Source organism: Panthera pardus, unplaced genomic scaffold, assembly GCF_024362965.1.
Source record: "Panthera pardus isolate Hobbes unplaced genomic scaffold, ASM2436296v1 HiC_scaffold_9, whole genome shotgun sequence".
Taxonomy (NCBI): domain Eukaryota; kingdom Metazoa; phylum Chordata; class Mammalia; order Carnivora; family Felidae; genus Panthera; species Panthera pardus.
The window spans coordinates 1,779,209-1,799,591 of NW_026527024.1; the positions used below are offsets into that span (position 1 = coordinate 1,779,209).

Consider the following 20,383-nt stretch of genomic DNA (forward strand, 5'->3'; position numbering starts at 1 on the left):
TTCTCTCTCCACCAGTTCACCTCTCCATGCTGCATACCTGTGAAGTTCTGTGGCTCAAGTTATGAAGATTGTTGTGTTAATCCTCAGATACATTTTCTAGGTGTAAAAATGCTTTGGTGCTGATCTAGTTGAACTTCCGGGATGACAGAAGCAGAAAACTTCCAAAACTCTGCCATCTTGGCCCCTTCTCCTAAGTGACTATTTCTAAAAGGATTGTGAGCTTCTTGGTATTGTGCTTCTCTAATGCTTGAGATTAATTAAAAGTTCAGTCTACACCGGGACTTCTTGGTAGAACATGGAAATGTGCTTTGGGAAACCTTAGAATGGATAATGTGAAAAGTACCCAGGAGAAAAGTAGAAAAGGGGTAGAGACACCTCTTATTGTTATACGTATATTAAAGACAATTTTTGTTCCAGGAAAACCAGAAAGGTCTCTGAAGCCTTGGTTACACATAATATCTATCAGTGAATAATTAATGAATCCAAGGAAAAAGTAGTGTTTAACTGGCAGGGGGTTGAGAATTTGGCTGGGAATTTCCAAGGAAAAGGAGGAGAGATGTGCTGAGGATAAACCAAAACTAGCTCCAAAATCATCTCGAACTTTTACCAAAAAGTAAAACTCAGTGTTCTTAGAAGAAATAACAAAGGGGGTCACCCGAGTGGCTCAGTCCATTGAGCATCTGACTCTTGGTTTCGGCTCAGGTCATGATCTCACAGTTCATAGGTTTGAGCCCTGCATCGGGTTCTGCACTGATGTGTGGAGTCTGCTTGGGATTCTTTCTCTCTCTGCCTCTCCCCTGTTCATGCTCTCTCTCTCTCTTACTCTCAAAGTAAATAATTAACTAATTTTAAATTAAGTAATAAAAAAACAGGAAAGTTATTTCCAAGAAAAAGTGGACTCCAATCTTATAGAAATATGAGAGAAGAGAAAATTTTTATTTTAATAACAAGCAAACAATTCAACTGCGAGGCGGTGTAAGTAATGAAAGTCTGAGGTGATGGAGGTGAAGTGGCAACAGTTAGTTTCACATGAAAAGAAGAGAACTGGTTATTCACAAATATATTGCATTCAGGTCAAACAGTTGCTATCATACATCTGAATACAGCAAACAGTTGTTCTCTTCTGTGTTGAATCTCCGTCTTTCAACTGCTCTTTCTGGCATTTCACTTAGTTGAATTCTTAGAGGTCTATTTTCCAAAAAACTCTTTGTCCTTCAGTAGGCAGCTGATAAGGAACAATTTGAATGCTTCTGTAAAACTCTTACTACATAAATGTCCATTCATCTGGAAAGAATTCTATAAACATCTCCACCGATAGATTACCCAACACGAAGAACAAATCTTTCTAACAAATCATAGGGGGAAGGTGATCACTGTGTCCTAAAGGAAAAATAAGTGAGTAGAAGCAACAGAGGGAGAAGATCCACCAATCTAGAAAGAAACCAGATTTTTCTCGGGATAAATAGACAAAGTTTGGGGCCACCTTTATACCTTCTACTCTGGAGTTCCACAAATTGAGAATTCGTCCCTCCCCTGTTAAGTCAATCAAACATCTACCAATCTCCAACACTGAATCTGATTATACCCCTTAGTCCTGAGAGTCTGAGAGACAGAAGCGAGAGTGCTCCAAGGTTGGTGAATGAGTTCAGGGGTGCGGGGGCTGGGTGGGGGGGTGGCAGACAGTGGGCAGGGCCAGCGGGAAATATGCAGGAAATAGGGAGATCTTTTCATTCAGGTAAATCTTACATAAACAGGTGAGAGAAAACAGGAAAAACTATCTGCAGTGCTTCCATGATCAATTCAAGGTTCCTGCAATGAGTCTCACCTTCATATCTGGCGTTCTGCTGCTTTAGGGCATAGAAAGCCTCTTTCCCTGCCAATTCTCTCCATTTGTTCCTTTCATTTCTGCCGCTCCAGTTTATCCTCCAGCTTCCTGATTTTTTCTCCAAACTCCTCTCTTACCTGCACTCTCTGTCTCTCTAGCTGTGCTCCATAAAATTCTTGCATCTCTTGGATTTGTTTCTGAATCTCCTCTTTGGCCTTTTGGTACATCTTCTTAGTGTAGCATCGTCCTTCATTCTACGCCACAATGCGCTAGACCAGGGCCAGGAGCTGGCTTCTCTGGGCCTCCTGCTCAGCTCCTGTCGCACCATTCTTGTACACGCAGTAGTGATCACGGAACTAGCCCTCCAGCCCTCAAATGCCTTCAGGTGCTTCCTCTAAGTGATCATGGAAATTGATGCCATCCAAGTCATCTTTCCGGGTGAATAAGAGAATCATGTATCTCCTAGCTCTGAGTCCAAATATTTACTGGATCTTTTCCATGGCGTTGTGCTCTTCCTGCATGTACGGGACCAGCTGTCCCATCAGGGGCAGGGTGTGAGGTCCTGGGGAGGTCAGGAAGATGTAGCGAGTAAACTCTTTGCAGGTGTCAGCATCCTGTGCCTCGGTGTCAAAAATGCCTGGTGTATCCACGACTCAATTTCTCTTACCTGCCATCTGCTGCTCCCTTTCTTACAGGTCTTGGTGGCATATGTTGTGGCAGTGCTAGAAGGAAACACTTTCTCTCCAAGGGTGCTGTTGCCCATGGCACTTTTCCCTGCTCCGATCTTACCCACTAAGATGAGTCTCAACTGTGAATCTCTGCCATCTTGGTTTCTAAGCCCTGGGACATCAGGAAACAAAAGCCACAGCATTAGGAGGTAATCCCACTGCTTCCTCTCTACAGCCTCCCATTTCCCCTCACACACAACCCTCCTCTGTTGCCCCAGGGTCCCCTCCCATAAGTGACGGCTGCATTCCCAGGAACTCTATAGAAGACCCTTTTGGAGAAACCTATTCAAAGTCTATAGGAAGCCTGAAGTTCTCTTGCAATACTTGGGGAATGCCCAAGTACTTTCCAGGATTTCCTGGAGCTTCTTACTATTACTTTTTGTACCTAAGTAGCCCACAGAAGAGGAAACAAAATATTGTAGTTTACAAAGAGAATTCTGAGCTGCTGCTGCTGCTGGTAGCTATTCCTCATAAGAGCAATGCAGCAAGTAACACAAAATCTGTCTTTGGGGCATCTCAGTAGGAGATTCCCCTCCCCCATTTATATTCAGAATGGAACTTTTCTTCTCCCATTAAGAAGCCAGCTAGGCAGGTTACACAAGCCAACTCATCCTTGTAGGGTACAAAAGGGTACAAAGGGGTACAAAAGGCTACAAAAGGGTACAAAAGCGATCTGTGTGGAAAGACCAAGTGTCTTTTTCTATTTCGTGTGTGCAACCATCCTGTCAGGGGTTGTGACATGAGAGAGAACAATATAATTTAACTTTAAAGTTTAAAAGCTTAGCCTAGAATCCAGTGAAGTTTTTATATTCTAAAATAAGACATTACAGAATTATAGTCATAAATTACTGACATTTCTCCAAAGTTATTATAAAATCCCTTGATACTAAAAAAAATGAAAGAAAAAGAGTACCTGGGTGGCTCAATTGATTGAGTGTTGGACTCTTGATATTCGCTCTGGTCATGATCCCAGAGTCGTGGGATTGAGTCCCACATAGGCTACACGCTGAGCATGGAGTCTCCTTAAGATTCTCTCTCTCTCCCTCTCTCTCTTAATCTCTCTCCCTCTGTCCCTCTCCCTTTCTATCTCTCTCTTAAAAAAATGAGGGGCTCCTGCGTGGCTCCGTCAGTTGAGCATCCAACTTCACCTCAGGTCATGAACTCACAGTTCATAAGTTCGAGCACCAAATCAGGTTCTGTGCTGACATCTCAGAGCCTGGAGCCTGCTTGGGATTCTGTGTCTCTCTCTTTCTCTACCAAACCCCTGCTCTAGCTCTGTCTCTCTCTGACTCAAAAGTAAATAAGTATTAAAAATTTTATTAAAACCTTTTTTTAAAAAATGATCATATGATTCAGTAATGCCACTTCTGGGTATTTATCCCAAGGAAAAAACACTAACTGGAAAAGTTATCTGCATTCCCATGTTTATTGCAGCATTATCTACAATAGCCAGGATATGGAAACAATCTAAGTGTCCAGTGATGGATAAATGGACCGAGAAATCATGGCATATATACACAATTGGATATTAGTCATCCATTAAAAAAAACCCAAATCTTGCCATTTGCAACAGCATGGATGGATGTCAAGGGAATTATGCTCAGTGAAATAAGTCAGACAGAGAAAAACAAGTACTCCACCATCTCCCTTATATATGGAATGTAAAAAAGAAAAAAACAAGACAAGCTCATAGTTACAGAGAACAGGTTGATGGTTCCCAGGTTGAGGGGATTGGTGAAACCTGGGAAGGGATCAAAAGATAAAAGATAAAATAAAATGAATATATGTTATGACAACATACACATATATAGGCTAGTGGGAAATATCAAGACTTATTGGATATATTTTTCAATTGATGATTAAATCTACTGAAAGGAGATGAATTTTATTTTATGTAAATTAAAATTCAATAAAGCTGAAAAATTGCAGCACTTTAGTACAATTGGATGCATTTAGGATAATCCGTCATGGTAGATTTACATGATTTTTTTTAAGTTTATTCATTTATTTTCAGAGAGAGAGAAAGAGAGCATGAGCAGGAAGGGGCAGAGAGAGGGAGAGAAAGAATCTCAAACAGTCTCCAGGTTGTAGGGTGCAGAGCCCAACACAGGGCTTGAACTCACAACCCATCAGATCATCACCTGGGCCAAAATCAAGAGTTTAAATTTAAAATCAAGACATCTAACGCACTGAGCCACCGGGCGCCCCAACATGATTTACAATCATCTAAAACTGGCTACAAGCTGTCATCCTACCTGTGTCCGTGCCCCGTTACGATATGAATTTGTATCTTTTCTCATCCACAGATGGAGTCTATTTCTGCATCTTTTGGAGCTCAAAGCCTCAAAGGTTTTGCAGTTTGCCTTTTGACAATGTCTGCTTCTTTATGCATTTCTTGTCTCTGTTTTATAATTTGACACTTTTTTTCAACCCATGTCCTCCCTCTCATGAATTTAAAAATATCTGTAACACTTTATTAGAAATGACATAGTAAAGAGAAGAAAGGATGATTCCTATGCACCTCACAGCTCAGTTCCCAGAAAGTCTGTAGTCTACAAACAACATTGGCCCAGATCCCAGAACTTTCTCACAAGAACAAGCACGGTTGTTGTCAGTTTACCGGTGCACAGCCACACTTCTTTCTTGTCTTCACCACAATCATTTCCTGCTGCATCTCCTTCTGTTTTTGTCTTCCGGTGACAAAGGGTTGTGAGCACCTCACAGCACACAAGGCTGAGGTGCAAGGTCCATGCCCCCTACCCAGCCCTGCAGTGGAAGCCTGCAGCATTTTGGTACAATTGGATGCAATTAGCGTGATCAGTTGTAGTAGATTTACATGATTTTTCAAAGTTAATCATTTATTTTGAGAGAGAGAAAGAGGGAGAGATACCGTGAGCAGGAAGAGGCAGAGAGAGCAATCTACAAACTGGGAGAAAATTTTTGTGAGTCACATATCAGATAAAGAAAGAACTTGTGTATATACTTGATACACATCTGGCAAAGAATAGAATGTGTCAAGAACTCTGAAAATTCATTAATACAAAGACAGTCCAATTTAAAATAGAAAATACAAACATTTTCAACATAATTAAAGTATGTATACACCAGTGAAACCATCATAACAAGCAAGATAGCGAATGTACCCGTCAGCCAAAAAAGTTCTTCATGCACCGCTCACCTGCCCCTGTCCCTTAGGCACCATTTATGTGCTCTGCACAATATGCACAGCAAACTGTTCCTCATGTGAACATTTGAGTGGCCCGACCTAGATTCAGAGCTTCAGGTCCTTAAGAAGAAGGTTTTCTTACCATCAATGCCACCTTCTGCAACATGGTAATTGTTGATCCCAAACCCCAGAGAATGCAGTCCACCTTAGGAAGAATTTCAGATAATCAAGATACTTCTTAACAGGAAGAAAGAACTTCAGAACAATTGCCTCAGATATTCCATTTTGTATTTTTGTTCATAAACATAGACGAGGCCGAAAATAAATAAATAAAATAAAATAAACATAGATAGACCACTGTTTTAAAAACATACCAGAAATTATGCAACCTTACATCCACATTCACAAATGATTACAAATTCACTCTGGGTTGTTGTTCATGGACTATGTGCACAGCACTTTGGCAAATGATCGCTGCCTCTGGAACATGCATCTTCAGGGCTCATCACTCGCAACGTCTCTAAACCTCCCTCAGCAGAGTCCTCTTCAGAGTTAAAGGCGACAATGGAAGACAAGTCTCTAAAGTGTAGATTCTTTTTGCTTCCAAACACTAGCATGCTTTGGTCACTCAACCCCAATCTTGAAAGACAGATTCAGTCTTTCAAAAATGAAATTCATTCTCAAAAGGCCAAGTTGTGGTCTCTAAGTGTACTCAGAAATTTAGCCCCAGCCACGCCACAAGCTTGCCAGCAAAATCACCCACACAGATGTAAAGATCATGTCCATTCGCTGCTGTGCTCTTGACCGCCTGTCCTCTCCTCGGACACAAGGATGTGGACACTCCTTGGCACAGATTTTTAGCTGGTCAAGTCTTGGGTCTGATTGACCTTGAATAAGTAAGGCCCAGGGCCCAGAGGGACCCTGACCCACCTGAGATATTGGAGGCCCTACTCCACCTCTCTGAATCTCTAGATTCTCTGTGATTTACACATAAATGTCCCTCCCTGGTGGGATGTGGGAACTTCCTGTCAGTTCTCTGCATGAGCAAAGTGCCTGTCACCTGGATTCCCAGTGATACACTCATAGGAAACACACACCTCAGTTACAGGAATTAGGATCGGCAAGATCTTGGGGTTCTTCTCTACTGGAATCTCCTCTCCATCAAAGTCCTCCTGTGTGCAACTATGTGATTAAATAAGAGGGATGTCACAAGGACAGGGAGAGAAGACACTTATTCTTTCCTCCCATCGGCCCTTCAAAATGGCTCCATCCATGCCACCTGAAGGAAAACTTACACAGGTTCTGCCTTAAGCAAAAAACCTCTCCAATCACTATTGGTCACATTCATGTACTCAAATCATCTAGTGTAATAATCACACTCTCAATTTCACTGAGGGGTGGGGCGCCTGGGTGACTCACTCAGCTGAGCATCTGACTTCAGCTCAGGTCATGATCTCGAGGTCCAAGGGTTTGAGCCCCACGTTGGGCTGTATGCTGACAGTTTGGAGCCTGGAGACTGCTTCAGATTCTGTGTCTCCCTCTCTCTCTGCCCCGACTCTGCTCATGCTCTCTCTCTCACACAAATAAATAAACACTTGAAAAAATTTCAGAAGGAGTTAACATGGCAGAGAAGTAAGGGAATCTGAAGTTCCCTCGTCCCTCAAACACAGAAGTATTGAGGCAAGAAGGCTTGAAATTCCAGGAATCCAGGCTACAGAGTGACAGAAACATCTTCAGGGGCCCATGGGGACAATGTGATGGGCCACAGATGCATGATTTCAAACTGGGAGAGATAAAAAAGGCAGCGTAGGAACGGAGGGGAGGGATCCCCTTCTGCAGAAAGACAAAAGAAAGCGAAAGAGACGTTGCAGAAGTGGAAGGTTGTATTTGGACAAGAGAAAAAACTTGGGTTGGGGAACAGAAAAAAAATGGAGAAAGAACCAATTTTTAACTGCAGGGCTTTCTCCGGCCTCTTTGTGTACCTGGGGAGGAGGGAGCCGGCCCGAGCTCTGTAGCCCGCTCCCAGGCACAGTTGGAGAGAGCAATCCCCTCCCTGAGTGCTGTGGGAAGAAGGCAAATAGCCATTCCAAGGACAAAGGACACTGCAGGACCCCCCGCCACCCAGAGGCCCTTTGTGACCATACCCTGGAGTGACAGTACGCCAGAACTGGGGCACGTGGAGCAGGATCCTTTAAGACATTGGGGTTTGAATCCCAGCCGACTGCCTGGGAGACCCAGGATCCTGAAGCAGAACAGACTGCCCACTCGTGCTCCTTTGGCACTGTGAGGACGACCTGAACAGAGTGGTCTAGGATGCCTGGTCTGGGGAGGAGAGACTGGGGTGTCACCATTTTACTCCCCATCACCAACAAGGTGGGGCTTCAGGGAACAGACAATGGATCCACAGTGGAGGTGGACCTGCTCACACCAAAGCATGCCCCTCTGCACCTGGTAACTGTGTGTCTAACAGAGCAAGACTCAACACTGACTGAACCAGACAGTCCCTCCTCCAGACCAGCACAGGCACTGGTTACAAGGCACCATCAGGTATTGGTCCAGTAGTTTTGCATTCTCTGATTTGATTCTTGGTCAATTTTTATTTTATGTATATATATATATATATATATATATATATATATATACACACACACACACATATATATATTTCTTCTTCTTCTTCTTCTTCTTCTTCTTCTTCTTCTTCTTCTCTTCTTCTTTCATCTTTCATCGTTCTTCTTCTTCTTCTTCCTCTTATTTCTTCCCTTCTCTAGGTTGGTTATTCTGGTTGTTGGTTTGTTTAAGCAGACATTTTTAATCTATTCTCTTTATGCCTCTTCTGTATCTCCTTTATTTTCCTCTCTATCTCTCTCTATGGAGTAAGCCATAAAGTTTCTCTGATCTCTGGTCAATTTTTTTTTCTTTTCCTTTTCCCTGCCCCTGTCATTTCTCTCTTTGTATGATATAAGGCCTCCTCCACCACCACCCCCATTAAAATTTTTTTTTTCCAGGCATACTTCAACAAACAAATCAAAGCACTCCTGGTGGAAGGTCGAAACCACCACTACGAATAGGGAGATAAAGTAATCAGAGTCTCAACAACAAAGAGCACAAAGCACACTCCAAAAATACCTCTTGAAGGGCCAGGCCCTGGACAACATTATGACCACCTGTTTTAATATAATAGTCCTCACAGGAGCAAGACCCATAAGAAGCTATACATAAGGGACAGAAAACTAGGCAAAATGATGAAACGGAAGAATTCTCCTCAAAAGAGATTCCAGGAGGAAATGACACCTAGAGAATTGCTCAAAACAGATATAAGCAACATAACTGAGCAAGAATTTAGAATAATAGTCATATTAGTGGGCTTGAAAGAAGCATAGAAGACAGACGAGGATCTATTCCCACAGAGATCAAGGAACTAAGAAATAGTCACAACGAATTAAGAAATGCTGTAATGAGGTGCAAAATAAACTAGATGCAGTGACAGCAAGGATGAAGGAGGCAAAGGGTAGATTAAGTGAAATAGAAGATAAAATTATGGAAAATGATGAAGCCAAGAAAAAGAGAGATAAGAACATACTAGACCCTGAGGGGAGAAATAGACAATGAGAAGATTCAATGAAACATAATAATATTCATAAGAGTTCCAGAAGAAGAAGAAGAAAAGAGAGAGAAAAAGGGAAGAAGGTGTTACTTGAACAAATTATAGCTGTGAACTTCCCTTATCTGGGGAAGGAAATGGACATCCAAATCCAGGAGACAAAGAGAACTCCTTTCAGATTTAACAAGAATAGATCTTCTCCACAGAATATCATAGTGAAACTAGCAAAATACAAACATAAGGAGAAAATTCTGAAAGCATCCAAGGACAAAGGGGCCTTAACTTACAAGAGTAGACACATAAGGGTAGTAGCAGACCTATCCACTGAAACTTGGCAGGCAAGAAGGGAGTGGCAGGAAATATTCAATGTGCTGAATAGGAAAAATATGCAGCCAAGAATCCTTTATCCAGCAAAGCTGTCATTCAGGATAGAAGGAAAGATAAAGGTTATCCCAGACAAACAAAACCTGAAGGAATTCATGAACACTAAACAATTTCTGCAAGAGATCCTTAGGGGGACTCTGTGAGTGGAATGCTGCAAAGACTACAAAGGACCAGAGACATCACCACAAGCATGAAACCTACAGGTAACACAATGACACTAAATCCATATCTTTCAATAATCACTCTGAAGGTAAATGGACTAAATGCCCCAAACAAACACATAACATATCAGAATGGATAAAAAAAAAAAACCAAGATCCATCTATATGCTGCTACAAGAAGTCCATTTTAGACCTGAGGACACATTCAGATTGAAAGTGAGGGGATGGAGAACCATCTATCATACTACTGGAAGTCAAAAGAAAGCTGGGGTAGCCATACTTATATCACACGAACTAGATATTAATCTAAAGGCTGCAACAAGACCTGAAGAAGGGCAATATATCATAATTACAGGGTCTATACATCAAGAAGAGCTAACAATTGTAAATGTTTATGCTCCCAACTTGATTGCACCCAAATACATAAATCAGTTAATCACAAACATAAGTGATCTTATCGATAGAAATTCTGTAATTGGAGGAAACTTTAATTCTCCACTTACAACAATGGACAGATCGTCTGGGCAAAAAAAAAATCAATGAAGAAACAATGGCTTTGAATGATACAGTGGACCAGATGGACTTGACAGATATATCCAGAACTTTTCATCCAAAAGCAGCAGAATTCTTTTCGAGTGCACATGGAACATTCTCCAAAATAGATCACATCCTACGTCACAAAACAGCCCTCAACAAAAATAAAAGAACCGAGATCATACCGTGCATATTTTCAGACAACAATGCTATGAAACTTGAAGTCAACCACAAGAAAAAATTTGGAAAGCCTCCAAATGCATGGAGACTAAAGAACATCCTACTAATGAATGAATGGGTCAACCAGGCAATTAAAGAAGAAATTAAAACGTATATGAAAGCAAGTGAAAATGAAAACATGACAGTCCGAATCCTTTGGGATGCCGCAAAGGCAGTTCTAAGAGGAAAATACATTGCAATCCAGGCCTATCTCAAGAAATAAGAAAAATCCCAAATACAAAATCTAATAGCACACCTAAAGGAAGTAGAAGCAGAACAGCAAAGAAACCCCAAACCCAGCAGAACAGCAGAAGAGAAATAATAAAGATTAGAGCAGAAATAAAAAATGTAGAACCCCCCTGCCAAAAAAAAAAAAAAATACAGTAGAACAGATCAATGAATCTAATAGCTAGTTTTTTCTTTTCTGGAAAAAACAAAGAAAATTGATAAACCCCTAGTCGGGCTTCTCAAAAAGAAAAGAGAGAGGACCCAAATAGATAAAAATCACAAATAAAAGTGGACAGAACACAACTAACATCACAGAAATACAATTATCAGGGAATACTATGAAAAATTACATGCCAACAAACTGGGCAGCCTGGAGGAAATGGACAAATTTCTAGACACCCACACCCTACCAAAACTCAAACAGGAAGAAATAGAAAAGTTGAACACACCCATAACCAGTGAAGAAATTGAATCAGTTATCAAATCTAACAACAGATAAGAGTCCTGGGCCACATGGCTTCCTAGGGGAATTCTACCAGACATTTAAAACAGAGTTAATCCTTATCCTTCTCAAGCTGTTCCAAAAAATAGACATGGAAGAAAGCTTCCGGACTCATTCTGTGAAGCTACCATTACCTTGATTCCCAAACCAGACTGAGACCCCCTAAAAAGGAGAATTACAGACCAATATCCCTGATTAACATAAATGCAAAAATTCCCAACAAAATACTAGCAGATAAAATTCAACAGCATCTCAAAAGAATTATTCACCACGATTAAGTGGGATTCATTTCTGGGCTGCATGGCTGGTTCAATATTCTCAAATCAATTAATGTGACAGAAGAAAGGATAAGAACCATATGATCCTGTCAATAGATGCAGAAAAAGCATTTGACAAAATATAGCATCCTTTCTTAATAAAAGCCCTCAAGAAAGTCGGGATAGAAGGAACCTACCTTAACTTCATAAGAGCCATATATTAAAAGCCCACAGCTAATACCATCCTCGTGGAAACAAAGTAAGAGCTTTCCCCCAACATCAGGAACATGGCAGGGATGTCCACTCTCATGGCTGTTGTTTAACATCATATTGGAAGGCCTAGCCTCAGCAAACAGACAACAAAATGAAATAAAATGGACCCAAATTGGCGAAGAAGTCAAACTTTCACTTTCCGCAGATGACATGATACTCTACATGGAAAACCTGAAAGACTCCACCAAAAAGCTGCTAGAACTGATACATGAATTCAGCACAGTCACAGGATACGAAACCAATGTACAGAAATCAGTTGCCTTTCTATATACCAATAATGAAGCAACAGACTACTTTCTTACACCATACACAAAATTAAACTCAAAATTGATGAAAGACATAAATGTGAGAGAGAAAACCATTAAAACCCTAGAGGAGAAAACAGGCCATAACCTCTTTGACCTGAGCCCCAGCAATTTCTTGCTCGACCCGTCTCCAAAGGCAAGGGAAATAAAAGAAAAAATGAACTCTTGGGACCTCATCAAGATAAAAACCTTCTGCACTGCAAAGGAAACAATCAACAAAACAAAAAGGCAACCAATGCAATGGGAGAAGATATTTAAAAGTGACATACCAAATAAAGGGTTAGTATCCAAAATCTATAAAGAACTTACCAACCTCAACACCCAAAAAACAAATAACCCAGTGAAGAAATGGGCAGACAACATAAATAGACACTTTTCCAAAAAAGACATCCAAATGGCCAACAGACACATGAAAAGATGTTCAACGTCACTCATCATCAGGGAAATACAAATCAAAACCACATGGAGATGCCACCTTACACCGGCCAGAGTGGCTAAAATTAACAACTCAGGAAACAAAAGATGTTGGCGAGGATGTGGAGAAACGGTAACTCTCTTGACTGTTGGTGGGAATGCAAACTGGTGCAGCCGCTCTGGAAAACATTATGGAGGTTCCCCCCAAAATTAAAATGGAACATCCCTACAACCCAGCAATAGCACTACTAAGAATTTATCCAAAGGATACAGGAGGGCTGATTCACAGGGGAACATGTACCCCAATATTTATAGTAGCACTTTCAACAATAGCCAAATTATGGAAAGAGCCCAAATGTCCATCAACAGAAGAATGGGTAAAGATGTGATTTATATATACAATGGAATACTACTTGGCAATGAGAAAGAATGAAATCCTGCGTTTTACAACAACATGGATGGAACTGGAGGGTATTATGCTAAGTGAAATAAGTCAGTCAGAGAAAGAAAGATGCCATATGTTTTCTCTCATATGTGGAGCTTAGGAAACTTAACAAAAGACCATGGGGGAAGGGAAGGGAAGAAATAATTTCAACCAGAGAGGGAGGCAAACCATAAGAGACTCTTAAATACAGAGAACGAACTGAGGGTTGATGGGGGGGTGGGGGGTTGGGGAAAATGCGTGATGGGTTTGAGGAGGGCACTTGTTGGGATGAGGACTGGATGCTGTATGTAAGTGACAAATCATAGGAATCTGCCCCCAAAACCAAGAGGACACTGTATACACTGTATGTTAGCTAACTTGACAATTTATTGACAATAAATTGTCAAGTTAGCTATATATATATGTATATACATATATATATATATTTACAAAAACTTTTAAAAAATATTACTGAAGGGTAAATCTTCTACTGTCCCTGGCATCCCTGGCATGTGCCTGCTCCCAGAGAAGAACCTGCAGTGTAGACAGGGCTGCTTAGAGCTCTCCCCACGCTGCCATTCTCCTCCTGCCCTTGCCTTGGCTCTGATTCTTCATGGGCTGGAGGAGAAGAGGCAGAAACACTGAAGATGAGTCAAGTGTAGTCTGGCCCTGGTGGGGGGACAGTGGCAGCATTCTTAGTGGCTCTTTTCCCCATGGAACACTGTTAATAGCCTTCAGCGTCTCCTCTGGGAATCTGAAATCATAAGCCCAACAGAAGGCCACTCTCTCCTCTCCCATCACTTGCTTCAACGTCTGTTCCTAGTGCCGGACTTCCAGAACTCTGATGCACATACAAGCTGCTGGGATCCCTGCTGGGCCCCTGGGCAAGTCCCCTTCAAACTGGCTTTGGGTGCCTCCCTCCCATGTGGCCCCATTTCATATATGAAGAACACATACTTTTGCCCCCCTGTTAGTGAAAGTTCTGACTGCGTCCAAGACCTCCACCACCATGTGTACGCTGCTCCCTCCACAGAGCAAAGCAACAGCCTTCATGTATCCCATGACCACCAGGCAGCAGAGCCAAACTCCGAAGGACACACAACAAGTCTCTTAATGTACACCGCCCACACCCGTCTGGCAGTATCAAACTCCAGAGGCCGCCTCACTAGGTTTCAGGAGAGAGAGGACCTCCATCTCTCTGGACATGGCACGCAGAGACAACTCCCTGTGGGGCCTCCCTTACATAGTCACACGGTTACACCTGGGCCACCTTCTGCCCTGGGGAGACGATTCTGCCGCAGATGAACTCCAAGAATTGACCAATACTAATTTGTCATTGTCCCTATAAATTAAATGTTCTCGTTTAAAAAGTCCTTTCCTCTTGGGATGCCTGGCTGGATCATTTGGAAGACCATGCGACCCTTGATCTCATAGTCATGAGTTGGAGCCCCATGTTGGGTGTAGAGATTACTTAAATGCTAAAACCTAACAGAAAAGGTCCTTTCCTCTTGACCCCTTCAAATATCTATCAAATTAGTTGAAGGACTAAACCGCACAAAACTGGTTCTTGCTTCTTCCTTTGGACATCCTATATGGATCTTCTAGCATATAGCTTTGGACTGCGGGGTATTGGCAATTAGTAAACATTCAACTGATATTAAGGGAGATATTTATGTTACCCCGAACCTTTCATATAGCTTTCTGACCCAGATTTCAAGTTAATACAGGTCATTTACATTGGACCCTAACTTTGACATTTGATATTGAACTTGTCACAAACCTAACTGAACGCTATTGCCCCTGAATCGATCCTTCCCCTGAAAATCTTACCTGTCACCCTGAACTTTCCTGTTTCTAAATATAAGCATGACCATTGTACCCATCACCCACATGGACACATCCTACACATCCTTCACAGTAGACTTCATACCCTAAACCTTTCCTCAGTTCTTCCTCTATAAATCCTAGTGTAAATTCCCCATCATGAGTCGTGACTATCACATATTTCAACAACAGAGATCATGCACACATTAAACGCTGGAAATTCCACAGTCTTCACCACTGAAATAGAACCACATTCAGAGAAAACTGGAATATAAAATACGGTAAGAGAAGTGAGTGAGCAATATTTCGATTGTCAAGTGAAGAGATAATGATTTATTTGATTTACTCGTTTTTTCTCTGGTTATCTCTTACCTTCTGAAATGGAATCTAAGGTTGGGAGAAAAGAAATCAGCTTACATAAGCTGCACATTCAAGTGGCCTGAACACAGGTTAATTGTATTAAGAATGCTTCTACATATCTCTGGGGGAAAATATCTTTTAAACGGTTCTGAAATGAAAAAGGACAGGGTGCGAATACTTTGCTCTCTAATCATACTAGAGTCACTTACAAGGAAGTAGTTTTGAACATGAGAAGTGCATGATGGCAGAGAGTACTTTGGTCTCACTTTGTCATTTGACACATGTTTTCTCATGAGAGGATTTTTTCTTCCGTGTTTTTACTGCATTCTGAATACTTATGATGAATCTTAAAATGAGCGGGTATTTAGAATCTTAAATTTTCCAGACTTAATCTCTAATCCGTCTCCCGAAAAGTCACTGATATGGTAAATACTCTCAGTCATGTTCACAGACAAAACAAAGGACAAATAAAAATTCTAATAATTTGGATTTGGGATGGCTGCAATCCTTGTGAGTGACTGAGAGTCACCCATCTAACTTTGAAGTTTCTCTATTATTTTAGCAAGACAGAACCTTTCATCTACTTACTGCAAATGTCACAGCAGGGAAGGGTAAGGAGAGATTTTTCTGGTGTCAGGAAACGAGCACTAGAGGGAATGAAAAACCATCAACAACAATAAAGATGCTCTGAAAGAGAACTGGGTACCATAAGATTTTTCAATCAGATTCTCACAGGAAAAAGATAGTCTGCTCTCATTAGGTACTTGGAGAAAGTTTAGAGAAGGGGCCTCTTACACACTGTGGACACAGGGAATTTGGAAACCACAGGGACGTTGATAGTATTGATAAGAAAATTGAGTCCCACCTGAAGGGGTGAACAAAGACTGGAATGCAGAAAAAGAGTTGGGTAGAAAGGCCACCAAGGGAGGAGCTGTGACCTTTGGCGTAGGGTTGCAGCTAGTCAGAGATGGCCCTGCAGAGATAGAGGTGGGGGAATGGACACCCCAGGCTTGCTTTTCTACTTCCACAGGGCCTCTGACTTGGACTTCCCATTGGCCAGCCAGGCAGAAGTCAGAGAGCAAGAGATCCCACCAATGTAGTGCAACTAGATCAGCCTCAGGGGGCAAAGAGCTAGGGTGAAGTGTGATTCTGCAGAGGCAAATGAAGACTATGTGGCCCAGATGGGATTTTTCAGATACAAGTGGAGACATTTTAAGTTAGGATGGTCCCTAAAAAAGAAAAGAGAGAAACACAATAAGAGAATCCTGTGACTTTCAGATCTTCATGAACCACAGAACAATCTTTCCAGAGAAACCCGATACCTCCCTAACATACTACTTGTGGCCATGCGGTGCAACGACGCATGTGACCAGTGGTTCAGACACTTAACATGTGCAGGATTTCTGATTTGAATTTTCCTGAGTCTTTGAACTCTATATGCCATTGCCTGATTATGCCAACTTTGTGTGAAGAGGGACAGGTGGCAAGGGAGGGAGCGGTGGGGACTGAGAGCTGGGAAGAGGTTTCATTCTGGTTAGTTCTCGCTGCATAACAAACCATTCTGAAGCTCAGTGGTTAAAAACAAAAGCTATCATTTATTTGTTCTCATAAAGCTGCAATTTGGGCAGGACTCAGCGGGAATGGATCATCTTTGCTTTCTGCAACTTCGTCTGAGATGGCGGGGCAGCCGGAGGGCCCGCTTCTGTGTTGCCTCACTTGCATGGCAGGCAAGTTGGTCTGAGTCATAAATGAAAGGTGAGCTGGGAAGTGGGCCAGTGACTTCAGGCCCTCTGCATGGGGGCCTCTCAAGAGGCAGCCTGGGCTTCCTCACAACATGACAGTCAAGTTCCAAGGGCAAGAACCCCAACAGGGCAAGGAAGCATTGTCCACATGTAACCTTAGAGTCACAAGGTGTTGCTTCAACCATCTGCTATTAATTGAAATGGTCCCAGATCTGCCCAGTTCCAAGGTAGAGGACACAGGCCCCGCAACTCAGTGGCAGGAGTAACAGGGTCAGGTTATAGGAAGAATAAGTAGAAGCTACTGTCACAGCTATCTATGGAAACTACAATCTACCACTATGGCAAATCATCGTAAATTCAAAAGAAAAAATGAAATGGTCTTTACTACCAGAACATATGCCATATTTGTGAAAGCACCCTCATAATCCCATTTGAACCATCTCTAAATAATCCCATCTCAGCTTCTTCCCTGATGTTTTTTATTTGTTCAGCATACTTCATCTTTAGCCATTTTATTTTTTCCTCCCGTTCTTCCTGTGATTTATGAGCATATTCCTTTTCTACTAGTTTAATTTCATTATTTAATTGATCGGTGTAGATCTTCTTCAGGTCTTCTTCCCGTTGCTTCAGCCTCTTCTCCGTGTCCTCGTAAATGGCACTGGTAAAGTAAGCCCCTCCGTTGCTCTGCACCATCTTCTCTATCAGCTCCACCAGCTCCTGCACTTGAGCTTCCTTCTCGGCCTCTGAGGCTCTGTTGTTGAAGGCACAGTAGCGGTTCCCACACTCGCTGATGATGTTTCTTAGCTTCACATCTGAATGTGCCAAGAAGTCACTCAGGCTCTTCTCCTCCAAGTTATCTTTGCGAGTGAACAACACAATCATGTGCTTCAAGGCTGGCTTCCCAAAGGCAGCCTTGATCAATGCCACGGTCTTCTGCTCTTCATCCGTGTAGCGGCCCACCTGGAGGACCAAGACGATGGCGTGGGGCCCAGGACAGGAGTAGAGGACACACCGGCTGAATTCCCCACATGTGGTATCCAGCATCTCCTTGTTGTCAAAGAGCCCTGGGGTGTCAACAACAACAAGTTTCCTCCCCTTCCATTCCTTGGATGCTTTTTGACACCTGGAGAAGACACCATGGGAAGCAACTCTAGACTCAAAGACTCTACTCCCCAGGATGGTGTTGGCCGTTGCGCTCTTCCCACTTCCAGTTTTCCCCACCAGAATAATCCTCAGAGTGTTGTCCTGAGGGTCGGCCATTTCACTACCAGGAGTCTCTGTGGTGTAAAGCAAAGGAAGGAGAAGAAAAAGAGTCAAAGAAGGTAAATGGAAACCATCACCTCGCTCCTATGACCTATGTGTTCCTCCATGAAATCCTGCAGTAGTCTACTATCCATGTTGGTCCCATAAAGACAGAAAGATGAGACAATTCAATCACCATGGAAAAACAACAAAGTAGTTAAACAGTTCCCCTACAAAAGAGTACCAGGTCCACATGGTTTCATGGGGATCTCACTTAACCTTTCTTAAACTATTCCTGATGACTTAAAACAGAAGGAAATCTTTCCAGTTCTTTCTATGACATAAGTATGATATTGATCCCAAAAGCCAACAAAGATTTCACCAATAAATAAAGCTACAGACATGTCTCATTTGCGAATACTAATGCCAAAATCCCAAATAAATTGTCAGACCCTAAAAAGTAATACCCCACAATTAAAGGTGATTTATTTCAGAAATACTAGGGTGGTTCAATATGAGAAAATGGATTCTTAAAACACATTCCATTTAGTAGATTTAAGAAGAAAAATACCTTGATGCAGAACAGACATTTGCCCAAATTCAACACTGTTTTAATAGATACTTCTTTAATGTGATTTTATAGAAATATAAATTTTAAAAAATTTGTCACCAATTTTTTCTCTGCAGCTAAATAGTTGACTATAAATTTCATTTGGATGAATGAAGAAAGGAAATTAGCCTGTACAGTCAAAAAAGAGAAGAACGATGAGGGAGGGCCAGCTCTACCAGATAGTAAAATATTTTAGCCCCTATACTTAAGGCAATAGGACGTGTGTGTAAACAGAGACAGATCAGAAAACAAAAACGGACAATTCAGAAATAGACCAAATTGGTCGACTATATTCATGAGTATCCAGTTCAATTGTATCGTGTTACATTTATCTTCCATAAGGCAGCATCTCACAGCAATGGGGAGACAGATGGACTAATAACCAGCATTTGGATAACTACAAAACCACACAGAAAAAGACAAAACTGCATCCACGTCTTCATGCCATTCACATGCTAAATACATTAGAAATATAAACAATAAAAATCAATCCACATAAATACTGGAAGAAACTCAGACATATCCTTTGTAACCTAGGGGCGGGGCAACTCTTTCTAAGATTTGAAAGATTGTAAGGAAAAGGATTCATACATCTGACTACATAAACATCTAAAAGACAGTGGGAGACAACGAACACCACGGACAATTAAAATACGAATGTCAGACTATATCAAAGAGGGTTAATTCTCCTCTTATACAAAGAATACCTAAAGGTACAGAGACAAATGTCCAATAGCTCGATAGAAAATGGAGCAAGATACATGAATAAACAGTTGAAAGAAAAAAAAGAAATGTCAATGCTCCTCAACTATGTAAAAATATATGAACACTCACTTAAAGTAGAGAAAAATAAATTGAACATAGGAAAATAAAAAAACTAAATATAACAAATTAAAATTACACTGAGATACTATTTCTCCACTTACAGATTTATTTGGCAAAAGTGCAAAAATTTGCTGCTATAATCAGTCGGTAAAGGTTTAGAGGAAACAGGTTCTCTTCTCCACGGCTAATGAAATTGAAAAACAGTCTAAAACCTACAGGGGAGAAATTAGCAATATCATACAAATTACATATACATTTATTCTTGGATTGTGAGTCCCAATTTTAGGATTTATGCCTGTAGTGGTCAAGGGCAGGTCACCCCTAAACGTGCAATGTTGGCATACTGACCATTTCATACAAAAGTAACATAAGATACAGCCTGTGTGGGAAGATTGCTAAGACCCTCTTCTGTCCCCCTGCAAGCAGGAAACAAATCTCCCATGTAAAAGGTGCCCTTCCTGTCCCAGGAGGTAAAGAGACACTCTCATGACCAGGGATGGGAGATTTAGAGCCAAGAAGACTGTATAAACAGCCCACTACTTTCTACTAATTTACTACCCCAGCCCAAAGTCTCTTTAGAATTCCTCCCTAACAGATGCTCCCAAAGTTAAGTTTTCCTTGTCTTGTCAATCCCTCACAGATCCATCGTCTCTTTGTCTAAAAACTATAAAAACTGCCTGCCTTGGTCATTTCTCTTGGTTTTAGTTTCATTACTGAGCATCTGTGCACACTGCTTTTTTTTTTCTCTTGTTAATC

At 41.5% G+C, this 20,383-nt stretch overlaps 1 protein-coding gene and 1 pseudogene across 1 annotated transcript in view; both read right to left on the reverse strand.

The window, feature by feature from the left end:
• LOC109252356 (uncharacterized) overlaps positions 1-20,383 on the reverse strand; it is a 39,745-nt gene that overhangs the window by 15,479 nt on the left and 3,883 nt on the right. Inside the window, exons 2-6 of the mRNA XM_053898628.1 lie at positions 17,339-18,227; positions 6,780-6,901; positions 5,862-5,924; positions 2,493-2,665; positions 1,963-2,079 (exon numbers count right to left, since the gene is read on the reverse strand). Of these exons, the coding sequence (XP_053754603.1) occupies positions 1,963-2,079; positions 2,493-2,665; positions 5,862-5,924; positions 6,780-6,901; positions 17,339-18,227 (1,364 nt within the window). The remainder of the gene's footprint in view (positions 1-1,962; positions 2,080-2,492; positions 2,666-5,861; positions 5,925-6,779; positions 6,902-17,338; positions 18,228-20,383) is intronic.
• LOC109261583 (GTPase IMAP family member 4-like) lies at positions 1,231-2,765 on the reverse strand (annotated as a pseudogene).